Genomic DNA, 13,082 nt, shown 5'->3' with positions numbered 1-13,082 from the left:
ATGTTGATGGGGAGGGTTGGGCCATTGCCTGATCCCTAACTGAAGCAAAGGGAGGGCATTTAAATTTTATAAGGCAAAGTGTGACAGTTAAGGAAGTTGTATACCATGTCCACAAGGATCTCTGGTACGCAGTGAAAGCCACATAACATTAGCAAAAATGCTAGAGTAGTTGTAATGCCTCGCGTAATGAAATCTATGCAAGTCCTTTTCAGGGTGGGACGGTTTATAACACAGTGGAAGAGCAACATTACAGAGGGCCTTCAAATTTACAGTGCTTTTGTATTTTCCATAAATATCAGCAGCTTTTATGTGCTTATGGAGAAGAGAATAAAAGCCTGTTGAAGGTGGATGGGCGTACTATTAAATCTGTCAAGGTCTGACCCTAAAGCATTGTTTTGGAACCTATTTCTGCCTTCCCATTCTTGTCATTCATGATGCTATGCCATTACTCTGCTTGTGCTTTTTCCATGTGATGTTTCCTCTTGTGTTTTTGGGTTTTTTAACATAGTAGACCAAATTTAAAAGAAAACAGAGAGAGGAGAAATACATTACAGTAAAAAAATAGTAATAAAATGTGGAATAATTTGTCACATCATTTATGAATCGTAATCTTCATTGTGATATATCATCTAGACCAGTAGAAATTCTGTGTTGGATATGTATGTAAGCATACGTGTGTGTGTGTGTGTATCTGTATGTATGCATATGTATACATATATATACACATAAATATATGCACATTCATGCATAACAAAATGTTTATTTTAATGATCTTTTTACCTAAACTAAGAACAAAGCATATATACAGAAGTGAGTTACATGATGTTTACATAAGACCCTTAACCCTCCTTCAGGCACTTAATGAAGACATTGTGAGTGACCATAGAAGTTGCCAGGGTGTTCAAGGCACAACAGCACAGGCAAACCGCAGCACATGCTTGCTCCGAGGGTGATCTTGCATTTGCATAGGAAGCAACTGCGGGGTGGCAGCTTGGGCATCCAGTGTCCTCCTTTGTTAGGAAATGGTCTCTGCTCACTGTGTGAGATTTTCTGCAGGGCTGAGTCACATTAACATTAAGCCAGTGAGGGCTCCCCTGCTTACAGCAAGGCTACTCCAGGATGGGCGTAGTGGAGGACTGTCATCAGCTGCCTCCAAAGGATTCTCTTGCAAAGCTTCAACAAAGTGCAAGGCTGGGACTGCAAAGGGCTGTAGTGATAGACTGTAGGTAGCACCACCGAGCCCAGATGGACAAAGCCTCTGCTGAATCTTTATAGTGGGGCTTAGGGAGATGCCTTAGGCATGCCTTTCTGTAGCAGAAAGTCAAGTTTCTGTTCTTTATTTCATACAGGCACAGCCCTCACAGGGCCCTGAATACAAAACATTTGTTTGTAACTCAAATGAGTTAGTGTTACAACAGCCATAGCAGAAAGGCTCAGATAGCATGCTACAGGCCATAAGGAAACAGGATGAGTTGGAAGGAAAGGGTATTTGTGCCTGCTCATTTATGTAAGTGTTCTACCTGTTCTTTCTACTTTGTTTGTTTGTTTGTTCCATTTTGATGAAAAATTTCCCAACATAGGAACATTTTGTTTACTGGAGAACTAGGTACAGCTTCATTGGAGAGAGAAAAGCTGCAGATGTCGTAAAGAAGTCTCTTGAAATTTGATATACCTCTGTCTTCAGGGGAAAAGTGAAGATCTACGTTGTCGTCTTCTGTTGTGACTATTGTTTGTGGTACATAAGTGCTTTCCAAGAAATTCTGGGGAGTGCACTCTCAAAGGGACTTTGAGTTTCAGCCATTCTTCTTTCCTGAGGAAGGAGAAGTCACAAAGTCATGTAGAGCTGACGTTTTGCCTCTTGTCTTTCAAACCCATGTTTAAAGCCAATCTTGAATTCTCCACTCAGTGTTCTCTTCTTCAGTGCTTTATCCTTCAGTATTCTGCAAACTTTCATACTTTCACATGTAAACAGGGAGAGTATTATGTATAAAGACAAAAAGCCCAGAAGCCAACTATTCTTGTTTTGACCAGCCATCTTGGCCTTGAAACTACTTTCCTGATTTCTCATCTGTGTCGTTCTACCACTCAACTCTGGGTACCAACTGCGTAGTGATCTTCTGCATTCAGAAGTGTTCATTCCCATCGGCAACAGGATTAGTTTATCATGTGAATTAATTAGTTTATCGTGTGAACTCTATACATGGAGTTTAAAATCGTGCTTGAAAGAAACCCTGGAGCAGGGTGCTAGCTTCATTTTCAAAAGGAGCTTTTATTAGGGAACTTTCCATCCCAAAGAGTGCAAGATACTTCAAGGGAGAGAGGCTGGAATGATGATGATACCTAAGAGTTGAGCCCAGTCTCACTTTGGGTGTTCTGGTAATTGCAGAAGATGTATGCCTAAAAAAAGGACTGTACTTGATTTCCACATAGAACATTTCCAATAATTGCTACTGATTTTTCTGTCCTAGTAGGTGATATATTACTAAATTGATACATGAGGAATAAGGTTTATGCATGCTCCTTTTTAAGGTAAACTTAGAGGCAATAGAGAAGTAAGATAGGAGACTATTCAGGAAAAACAGACAGTAAGCAAGATGATCTGTGTTAAAGTGGGGAGGAAGGACCATATCCTGGTTCACCTATGTTGAAGTAGATCCTGGGCTTCCACACTGAGTATAGTAGAATTGTTTGGGGCAGACATCAGTATGACCAAGACCAGAATCTGGCTTGCTGTATGCCTATTTCATGGAAGTCATGAATATTGTAAAAATGCCCCTGTTATCTTCAAGATAGTGCATCAAGGTGAGGAAGGGATTTAGACCAAGACTGTACTCATCAGAATTTTTGTCCCACTTTTTTATTGGTGAGAGACTGTGTTCCCTTCTCCCTACCCCTCCCTGCATCCCCTCTGTATTCTCTACCTCTTTAGGTTGCCATAGCTTTGATGATCACTTGACCTCCAACCAAGAGGGAGGAAAATCCAAGAATGTTGTGAACCTGGGAGCAATCCGCCAAGGCATGAAGCGCTTTCAGTTTCTCCTGAACTGCTGTGAACCAGGCACTATCCCTGATGCCTCCATTTTGGCAGCAGCCCTAGATCTTGTAAGTCATTCATTGGTGTATTTTTACCTGCTGAGTGAGAGCATGTGCATATGTGGTGGTCCGTTTTTATTCACTAATGCTGTTCATGCCTGCACAGAAAGCAGGTAAAGCATCACAGCAATGCCTATAACTAGATTATTTCTAGCGCAAAGCTTTTATTGTCAGACTTCAAATTTTGCTCACAGCCATTCTGCTTCTGCTCCTAGTGTCAATAATAATCTACAGAGTAAGGATTGAAGAGCAGATAACTACCTGGAGAGGCACAGTAATTCCACTCAGGAGTTCTGACAGAGTTATAAATACATTGGGCAACACTGAACTATGAGTCACCAGAGCCAAGCAGTGGAAAAAACTTAAATGTCAGAGCATGCATGCTTTTAAATGTAAATATTGCTAATTTGCAGATGCAAATCACAGAAGTGACACTATTCAGTCCCTCCTTCCTGACACTGAGTGTCTCTTCTGTATCTTCCTCCTCCTTTTCCTTGCAGCTGCTGTTTTTTTAACAGTCCCTTCCATTTCTAAAGCAGTAGCCTTCAGCCTGTAGTTCATGGGCCAGTGGGGCTCTGTGAGGTGCTTATGTGACAAATTCAAGATTGTGAGAAATACAGGTATGAAAAGCCAGCCAGTTATTAAGAACTTCTGTGCACAGTGCTCTTCTACTTCCTTCCATAAGTGTTTGGATGTCTGCAAACTGAAAAAGATTGAAAAACACTGCTCTCAGAGCATCCACATTCTCTCTATCCCTTTGTCTTCCCACTCCCCACCTCTTGCCTCTTTGACTGTCATGCCATTTGTGCTCATATTCAGTTTTTTTGCTCGCTGCTGGAGATGTCCAGGCTCGTGGACTCTCCCATTCTGCTAGTGCTGTGCCCTGATCTGTGCTGCCTTGTCTGCTCCATAGTTGTATGGATGATACACTCTGTTCACCACTCCTTTATACATTCTTCTTAATCTTGCATCCTTGGGCTGCAGATTCAAGCAAGTGTGCATTGATATTGGCCCAAAGTCGCTGTTGCTATCAGTTCACATCTAGCTGTACTGTTTGGACTGGTCCCTGTCCATCTTCCAGTAGGCAGGTGTTTTCTTCACTGGTTCCCACTCTTCCTGTTGGAGATTGTTGTCCCTCTGTCTGGAAGCTATGGAAGCAGTGGCTGATAGGGAAGCCTGTCTCGTGCTCTCACAGTCAGAAGTGGTTCCTACCAGTCAGGCTTGCAGTGAACTCAGAAGGTGGCTTGGGGAGATAGTCACTCCTGCCGGGTGTGCTGCACAAAGACAACTTCATTCTTCAAGGCTGCTAGGCTGCCACCTCATTGCAAATTCTAAACTAACACAGGGAATGTAAGGTGCAGGGGCAGGAAGGAGCTCATTGCTGACAAGTATGTCACCAAGATCCCTCTGGGGATGCACTACTCTGTGTGCTAATAAATCAGATGATAAACAGGGGTTTGGCAATTATGTCCCCATAGCCTGTAAATGTCTTGTTTTTTAAATTTGTCAAATGCTTAAGCTACAGACCAACTTACTCAGTGCCCATGTATGAAGTCAACTGAAAACTACTATTCAGAGTGAAGTGTTTGAAGACATCTGTTCTGCCTTCCAGGGCTGGCTTTTACAAAGTAGAGTTTGACTCTGTTTCCTTTCAGCTGAATGATGTGGAAGGCATTGGTATCAGAATTTCTAGAAGGTCTGCAGCTAAAGATGAAAGAAGGCTTGTTCTAATTACAGACTTGGGAGACTCCTTACAAGTACCTGCTCAGCTGGCATTTCGTCTACAAAATATTGGAGATAGATGGAAGTTAAGAAGTCACATGCACTGCAGGTTTCAAAAGATGACAGCTTGCCATCTCACTGTATTGCTTAATGACAATGTATGCTGTTATGGAAAATTCCCACATTTTATGTCAATAGAGTACACCCAACAGAAAACATTCTGTTTTTTTAACTTCTGTTTTCAGGCTTTTGAAGTAATAGTTTGAATCAGGTTTGATGCAAATTAAAAGCTTAAGTCATTTTATCCAGCCTACTTGCTATGGCAACCTTTAAAAAGTGAAAGGCAAACAGCTTCAGTTTCAGTTCTTTCACAAACTCTCTGAGCATGCTTTTTCATGCAGATTCTCGAAATTTCATTCTTATACCAACTTCAAGATCTTTGATCTGTCTGGATGTTTATACAGGTTTGCCACAGTGATTTAAAGAATTTAGAACAGTGAAACAAAGGCTGCATCCTTACGGAGGTAATTACTTATCTATATATTAAACTGAGTGTTGCCTTAGGTTTAGAAAATATGTAGTTAATGTATTTTCCTAGAATCAGCATCCATCCTTGACTGAATTTTATAAAACTACAATCAATTTATGGCTTTGCAAACATTCAATGACAATTGATAATATGTTGCAGTTTCATCCTTATGTCACCAGCTTAAATCCAGATTTAGCAATAATAAAATTTATTTTCTCCTGCTTTTTAAGAAACTTTAGAGGTTGAAAGGCAAGTATTTCCATCTGTGGTCAAGTTTCTGCAGAGGGTACCAATGAGCCACTGCCTAGCATTTTGTAAAGAAGTTACCTAAAGTATCCTAATTAGACTGGTGTAAATGACTCAGGTGGGGAAATACAAGCTTTTCTTTGACCAGTTTAGCAATGTGTGACACCTATCACCATTACACTTCTCCAATAAGATGTGTGAGCTGATCTGTTCTAACATGTAAATCTCTTAGCCTTTTTGAAATGCCATAATGGCGCTGCTTTATTGCAGGGCTATGTTTGAGAGGACCTACTAAGTATTAGGATAGCAGAAGCACAGTCTAAACTGCAAGCATACTTGCCAGTATCCTGACTCCATGTCACCCAGGGTCTTAGGCAGGCTCTACTGTTCCTGTTTCCATAGCAGAAATATTTGTCCATAAGAGGGCATATGACCTGGAAGGAAATAGGAGATTGCTCCAAACAGGTTCCCAGAGTAGATGACTGGGAACAGAAACAAAGAGCTGTGTCATGGATTGTACTTGACTGTTTTTAGATATCATCAGAGAGATTTGAATTAACGTTTTTGAGGCAATTCTCTAAGACATTGGTTAATAATTTACTCATGACCTGTCTTCATATACCTGCTAAGCTACTTCGCATGCCAGACTTATCTTGTGGCTAGACAAAGCAGAGGTACCCAGTCAGCATCTTTTGACAGTACTTGAATTTACTTTATTTACTTTTTAAAAGTAGATTGTTGCTATTTTGCCCTTTTTTTTTTTTTTTAATTTTTTTTTCTTGAAAAGACCAGTGGAAATGAATTTTTGCTTGAAGTGCCTTGTGGAGTATAAGAAAGGGCACAAGAAAATTACCACTGGCTGATTAGTCTTTTAAAATTCATTGTCCTTGAAAACAAAACTGGACCTAAATGCTCTGCAGTCATAAAACTCTGCAGAATCAGCTTTACTTGAACAGTAATGTGATGCTGTAAAATTCCAAATCCATTCTGTATGTGATCCTTCCCACCCAGGTCATTGCTTTTGCTGTTATTAGTACAAATAAGGTTCTCTGTTGAAGAGCTCCAATGGGAGTACTTGGAATTTTGTTAAGAAAATGGTGGATTCTTATTCGTGTCAATTTATACAGTACAAGAACAATTTTCAAAAGGCAAAGCGATATATTAGGTCTAATGTTAAAAGTGGACTTGTGAACAGTTTCACAGGCACTGGCAGGCTTGTGAGAGTATTGCTGCTGTGTTAAGTTTTGACAGTGACCATGGTAACTTGTGTTCTTTTCAGCTATGCATCACCTGCCTGATTCATTTCTCTCCATTTGTGATGTGTTTCTCTGTGGTGTGAATCCATCCCTGTCCATTCTGTCACATCTTCATCTTTCTCTTGCTGCTGCTTCAGGTTTCTCTGAGCCTCAGGTAAGCAATCACAGGGAGCTTGTGCCCCATGACGTTCAGAAAGTCCTGCTTCATGCAGGGGTCTTTTCAGTGATTTTTAATTTGGAACTTCTGCTCCTTCCCTTTACCCCCTGTCCTACATATCCTCCTTCAGTTAAAGTAGCTGAGTGCTTCCATAATGTTTACAACACATATCTTTACAAGATTCCTGTATGCTAAGAAATTGTGACTTCACCAGTGGTGAACTAAAACAGGAGGAGACTAAGGCTGGGGCTTCATCTTTTCATGTATGTCTCCATGGTTAAGGTTTTAGTCTGTGAGAATAAAAGAATAAAATCTGCACCTATTCTGTGTTCTGTATTGCATGTCAGCAACAAGCAATTTGTAATGGTTTTTCCAGGTGCTAAGTATTAGTTTTGTTTCTGGTTGTCAGTGAGTGTCTGGCTTCAGATTTCTGCCTTCCTCATCAGAACATTGGGCCAGCTTTAATGTTCTTATTCAAGAGAATTGCTAAAAGATTGCTATTTTCTTCCAACATTTGAATAAATTATGAGCAAAAGGCTGCAACAGGATGTTGTGTCAGGAAGCAATTAACATGTATTTTCTTGTTAATGTAGACAAAACATAATCCTTTTTTTTTGTTTGTTTTTGTTTTGCCAGTCCCCTTAAAGGCTTGACTTTTTTCAGTCCTGTTGGTAGTAATTTCTGGCTGTAAGTTCAGCTGCAGTACAGAATTTCTTAAATCAATTCCCAAACGTTTGGAGCATTGGTCCAAAATGTCTTGCTTTCAACTTTTGATTAAAGCACTGTTGGAGGCACTATTTAATAATGTTCCACAGACCATCTTCCGTGGTCTCAGGAACCGTCTGTTATTTATGGACCACAGATGAGGAACCTCCCCTTATAAGTAGATGCTCATCTGTTTAAATTGCCTCATTAAAGCTGTCAGCATCTAAATGTGTGGAATACACATGTTTGTGCTCTGTGAAATCCCTGTTAGGGAACCTTTCAAAGCCAGCTTGTAAATTCTGGACATTGTTGTATTCTTAGTTTTACAACCTGCTGGCCATAGGAGTTTTTGCTTGTGCGAATTGCAGGAAGAGAGGGGGGAAATTAAATGGAAATGAGAAGAACCATTTGCTTTTAGTCACTTTCTGTGTCTGTAAAGATGTTATTTTTGCAGAGTTGTAGATTGCTGGGAGTAAAGCTCCTTCCTGAGTCTAAGCTACCCTTTAGGAAACAAATTACAGTGTCCATTTTTGAACATATTTGAGAGTTTCAGAAGCATTCTTTATTGGTCTAACATGGGTCCTGCTGGGTGATTTAATACAAACTAAGGTACACTCAATATCATTTCTCCCATTAAAGAAAGTTCTCTTTCAAGCTGAGGGCAGGAGGATTTTCCTCTGGAAAATAGTCAATCACTTCAAAACTCAGCTGCCTGATGTTTCAGTACTAAATTATCTGATGCTTGCTAAGGCCATTGAAGTTAGGCCAGTGAAATTTTGTTGACTTACGCCAGTAATGGATTTCACTCTCCATATCTGCTTGATATAAGTTCGAAATAGCACTCTTCCTAATTTCAGCAAACCTCCATTCATGCTTCCACCCCCAAGGTGCGCAAGCAGAACTGAACATGACAAATGCTAGGATTCACGTGGCCATGCTGCCATTTTCACTTACAATATTGGCAGCCTTACTAGTGAAGGTGAAAAGAAAACTTGACTCATTCCTCCAGTAACAGTGTCAGATGCACGCTTCTTTTTGGCAGTTACATGGTTTCTGAAAGCGTTATGGAGAAGTACTGGTACAAGGTTGTTTCTAAGTTTATAATGTGGCTCTTTCTGCCCCTCTAGTGGTTGGACTAAGCATAACTGTTCAGTGTTTATGAGCCTTGGTTTTATTAGCTCAAGAGGTGAAACTTAATGGCAGAGATCCTGGTTTCAGATTTTGATGGAGAGACTGCTCAGTCTGTGTGACTCCATGGCAAGCTTGCAAAGCAACTGATTAAAGCACAAAATCCTCTAATGCTCAGAGAGTTTTTCCAATGTGTTTGTATTTAAGATGATTTTTTGCAAACATTTCAGGAAGCTCCTGTAGTGGCAAGAGCAGCCCTGTTCCTCGAATGTGCACGCTTTGTTCACCGCTGTAATCGTGGCAACTGGCCCGAGTGGATGAAAGGCCACCACGTGAACATTACTAAGAAAGGCCTGTCCCGCGGACGTTCTCCCATTGTGGGCAACAAAAGGAACCAGAAGCTGCAATGGAATGCAGCTAAGCTCTTCTACCAGTGGGGAGATGTAAGTTTCTCTTCTATTTACATTAAAAAATGTACTAAAATGTAAAGGTAATTTGATCCTATACAGAATTTCAGTTCCAGTAAAATGGGGACTCATAAGCCTCCCTTCCAACTTGCACTTCACAGCCTGCCAGAATCAGCTCATCTCCTAATGGAAATGGACTTTGTTAGGACGTAACAGTGTCCCCTTCCCTCCCCTCACCCTGCCGTGTTCCCTCTGAGGATCCATTTGGTCCGCTCTCCGGTTTCCAGCACTTGTCATATGTAAAGCCTAAGGAAGAGTGAGAGCAGGGAGTGTGATGCTACTTGCTTTTTTCTAGCTTCCAAATATTTTTAGCCCAGGGCTGCTTGAGCTAGATGTGGTGCTGTATATTTAGTAATGGATTTCTCTTTGACGTACTCACTCAGTCTCTCTTTGCACCCATACAAACTGTTAGCAATCATCATTCTTTGGCAAGGAATTCTACAGGGCTGCTACATGCCATCTAAAGAACTGCCTCTGTTTGTTTTGAGCTTGGCTCCTTCAAGTTTTATTTGATCACGATCTCTTACCATACATGAACTAGGCAATTGCCCTGTCAGTGCCGCCTTGCAATTTGTTTGGAAACCCACCAGGCTGTACCTGCTGAAGGTCTGGCACTTACTGCAAGTCATTTCACACAACTCAAAAGAGTGGGAGAAGTTCCTTTGACCCCTTTGGTGCCTGTTACATATATTTATCTGGAAGTGAGCTTTGTGCTTCTCAGCTCTCTTCACAAAACCAGAGATTTTTACAGTAAGCATCATGATCAAAATAAAAAAAAAAAAAAAGACATAAAATCCAAGGCTCAAGGGAATTTGAAAACTGTATTCTGCAATCTTGGGGTACTTACATAAGCCATGCCAAAAAAGCCTTGCTGACCTGTATTCTCCTATGTTAAACGAATGCATGCTTCTCAGTGGAGCACATTGTAGGGAACCTTGAGCTAGTGCTGACCATGTCAATACATTCCCACCGCAAAACACAGCCCAGGGGGAGAACCTAGCTTGGGTCTGAGCACCCAAGCTAATAAGCTTTGTCTCTTGGCAGCTCTCCTCCTTCCATTTCTGAAGCTAGCTCAGGGAATGCTACCGGGGCACCCTACTCTCTGTTATATCTCAAACACAGGTGACTATCTTAATAACAGCACAAATACCAAAGTTCCTTGAAAAAGTATGTAGTGTGAATGTATTTGCTTCTGTACTCCATGAAGTCACCACCTTAGCCTAACTCCTTTGAGAACTCCTTCCACATGAAAAACATAGGATTACATAGTCCTTGTATTTTTGCATGCGTCGCTGACAGTCAGGACTATACATCTTTGTTTGTGGTCTCTATGCTTCTAGACATTCCTTTTTTTTCAGATTCTGACAAAAATGGGAAAAAGCAAGTCAGTAACTATTAGAAGCCAGTTAGATTCCCCTTCATCTGCCATTTTTAGAAACTGAAATAGCCTGAGCTGGAAAAAGTCTAGGAAGGTTTTCTTTTCAAAATGTTAAAGTACCACCACATGATGCAAGGTTACAAGAAAGGAGCCAAGGAAATCTGATGGCAGGCAACTTAACATAATTCTCTTCCCCTTAACTTTAACAGCATCGTAAGACTTAACTGGATACATTCTCCATGCTAGGAATAGTGTGTGTTTGCTAGCTGCTTAGGAACATCCCAGAAGGGAAAAGCCTTACTTTTACTTTACTGTAAGGCAGGAGAAGATTTGGGGACTAGCCTTTACAGTGCAAATTTCTTCTCTTTTTACTACAAGTTGTCCTGCCACTCATTATTTCTGTTTCTTCTCACTGGAGGCTAGGACAGTATAGTTACCCACAGCATCACTGGCCCCCAAACAGAGTCATGCTTCAGGATTGGTCTGTACGTAGTGCTGCTGAGGTGCAGTTCCTTTATGTCCTTTATGTTGAACGCTGGGCAAGGCTGGTCCTCTGGCACTGCTTTTCCTCCCAGAAGCTGTTTCAGATGAAGCTGGCTGCAAGCATAAGCAGCAGCCACCAGCCAAGCCTGTAGGGCTGGGGCCCTGCAAGCTGTGCTCCTCAGCTGGCTGCTTTTGTTGGCTCTGACCAGATTCCAACCAGGTAAGGTGAACAGTGAGGAGAAACAGCTTTCTGTTGCTGTAGTACAGGCACCCGCTGTAGAACATGCTGCCATTTCTGTGTGTTAACCTGCCCATTTCACTGTGGGCAATATCAGCCTGAAGGGTGGAATGACTGCACTTGCATAGCTCCTACGCAGCTCCAGTACCAAGATGGGCTACTCATTCGGCCCATCTCTGCCTCCATGCTGCCAGATCCTTGTCAACACTACAGCACGCCATCCTTGCTGCTTGGTGGCAGCAGAGCTGCTGCTCTGCAAGGAAGATTCTTGGACAAAGAGAAAAGAATATATTAGTCTCTGAATGCACTGAGGCCTTGTTCTGTTTTTTTCTTGCAGTAAATAAGGCTGGAGATTTGTGCTAATGATGGATGCTTGCTTGTCCGTCATTGCTCACTAATTGTGATATACAGTGCTATTGTCAAAGTTTAGTGAGACCTAGAATGAATGTAAAACCTTTATTCCCCACCCAACTCCTTTAATTCAGCCTGCCTAATAGCCATCAGAGAATAACAGTGGTAAACCACATGAGGTGGGATTTGGACTGCCTGTAACAGTGATAAGCCTATTGAATCAAGCAATCTCACTTGTTATGCTGTCTTTTGAAATAATACAATGTTAAATCTATTCTGATCAAGTCAGTCTGTCACTTCCTTTGGCTGCTTCTGTTAAGAGGCATTTTCTTTTAAAGTGTGGCATGCTCTCCATTTGCTAGGAAAACCAAGCATAATTCATGCAGATAGTACTTGTCAGGAATTCAGTGCTCATTAGGTAGGAAGCTGTGGGATTATGTATGATTGCCTTAATATTAGGGTGGACAACACAGCATAAATAATATGTGATAAATTACTGCTTTGTGGAGAGACATGCAGAACATTTCTTCCTTTAAATGCCTGAAACATGAAAGGGGAAAAAAATTGTGAGAGATGTGGAGTTTATTTAGCAATGTGCAGGCTCACAGATAGCTGAGATTGGCAACTATTTGCATCAGCTTGCAAACCACAACAATATCACCTTATTCTCTTTGTGTAGCAGAGTCTACCCTCTTCATTTTTGCTGGATTTCACAGGAACTGCTTAGTAGCAAGGAAGAACAGCCATAATAAATGACTGTTTATGTATTTCTGCATCTTTTCAGCTGAGACAGGAAAATTATATGGTGCTGGCATGACCATCAGTTCTGACTTGCAGAAGATTCAGAAAACCTCTTCAGTATCTTTCTCTGAAAATATCGCCAAACCAAAAAGGCCAAATGGCAAGTGCTGATGAAAACTGTAATTAAACACATTTCCTCCCTTACAAAGTGATGATATCACAGGATAAAGTTTTACATACTTGCCTGTGTTCTCTTCCCCTACCTGCAGCAAAGAAAATCCTTAAGAGCTCTGAAGTGTCTTAGCAGGAAAGCATTCTTCTTGCTAACACACCCTTATCTGTAGCTTTGCTGACAGCACCATGAGGGCTGTTTGCATGCTGATAATGATGCTGGCAAACAGCCACGAATAAACGATCAATGCCTTTCTGGAGAATGTAACTATTCAGTGGAAATCTGTCTGTCTGTGTTCTTTACATGGATCTCCTCTACACCATTACCCATGCACCTCCCCAGCTTTTATAAGCATGTTGTCAGCTCATTTTTGGAAAGTGCATCAAGGAGTCTCTTTAAAGATGGAAGCAGGCTTT

At 41.2% G+C, this 13,082-nt stretch overlaps 1 protein-coding gene across 15 annotated transcripts in view; it reads left to right on the top strand.

Annotated features, from left to right (window-relative positions):
• UNC80 (unc-80 homolog, NALCN channel complex subunit) overlaps positions 1-13,082 on the top strand; it is a 136,171-nt gene that overhangs the window by 45,472 nt on the left and 77,617 nt on the right. For all 15 annotated transcript variants that reach the window (XM_052792236.1, XM_052792231.1, XM_052792235.1 and 12 more), the window contains 2 exons: positions 2,930-3,102; positions 9,067-9,279. In XM_052792236.1, coding sequence (XP_052648196.1) covers positions 2,930-3,102; positions 9,067-9,279 — 386 coding nt within the window. The remainder of the gene's footprint in view (positions 1-2,929; positions 3,103-9,066; positions 9,280-13,082) is intronic.

This window comes from Harpia harpyja, chromosome 7 (assembly GCF_026419915.1).
Source record: "Harpia harpyja isolate bHarHar1 chromosome 7, bHarHar1 primary haplotype, whole genome shotgun sequence".
In the NCBI taxonomy this organism is placed as follows: domain Eukaryota; kingdom Metazoa; phylum Chordata; class Aves; order Accipitriformes; family Accipitridae; genus Harpia; species Harpia harpyja.
The sequence above is the reverse complement of the archived record's forward strand: the minus strand, read 5'-3'. Positions and strand labels throughout refer to the sequence as shown.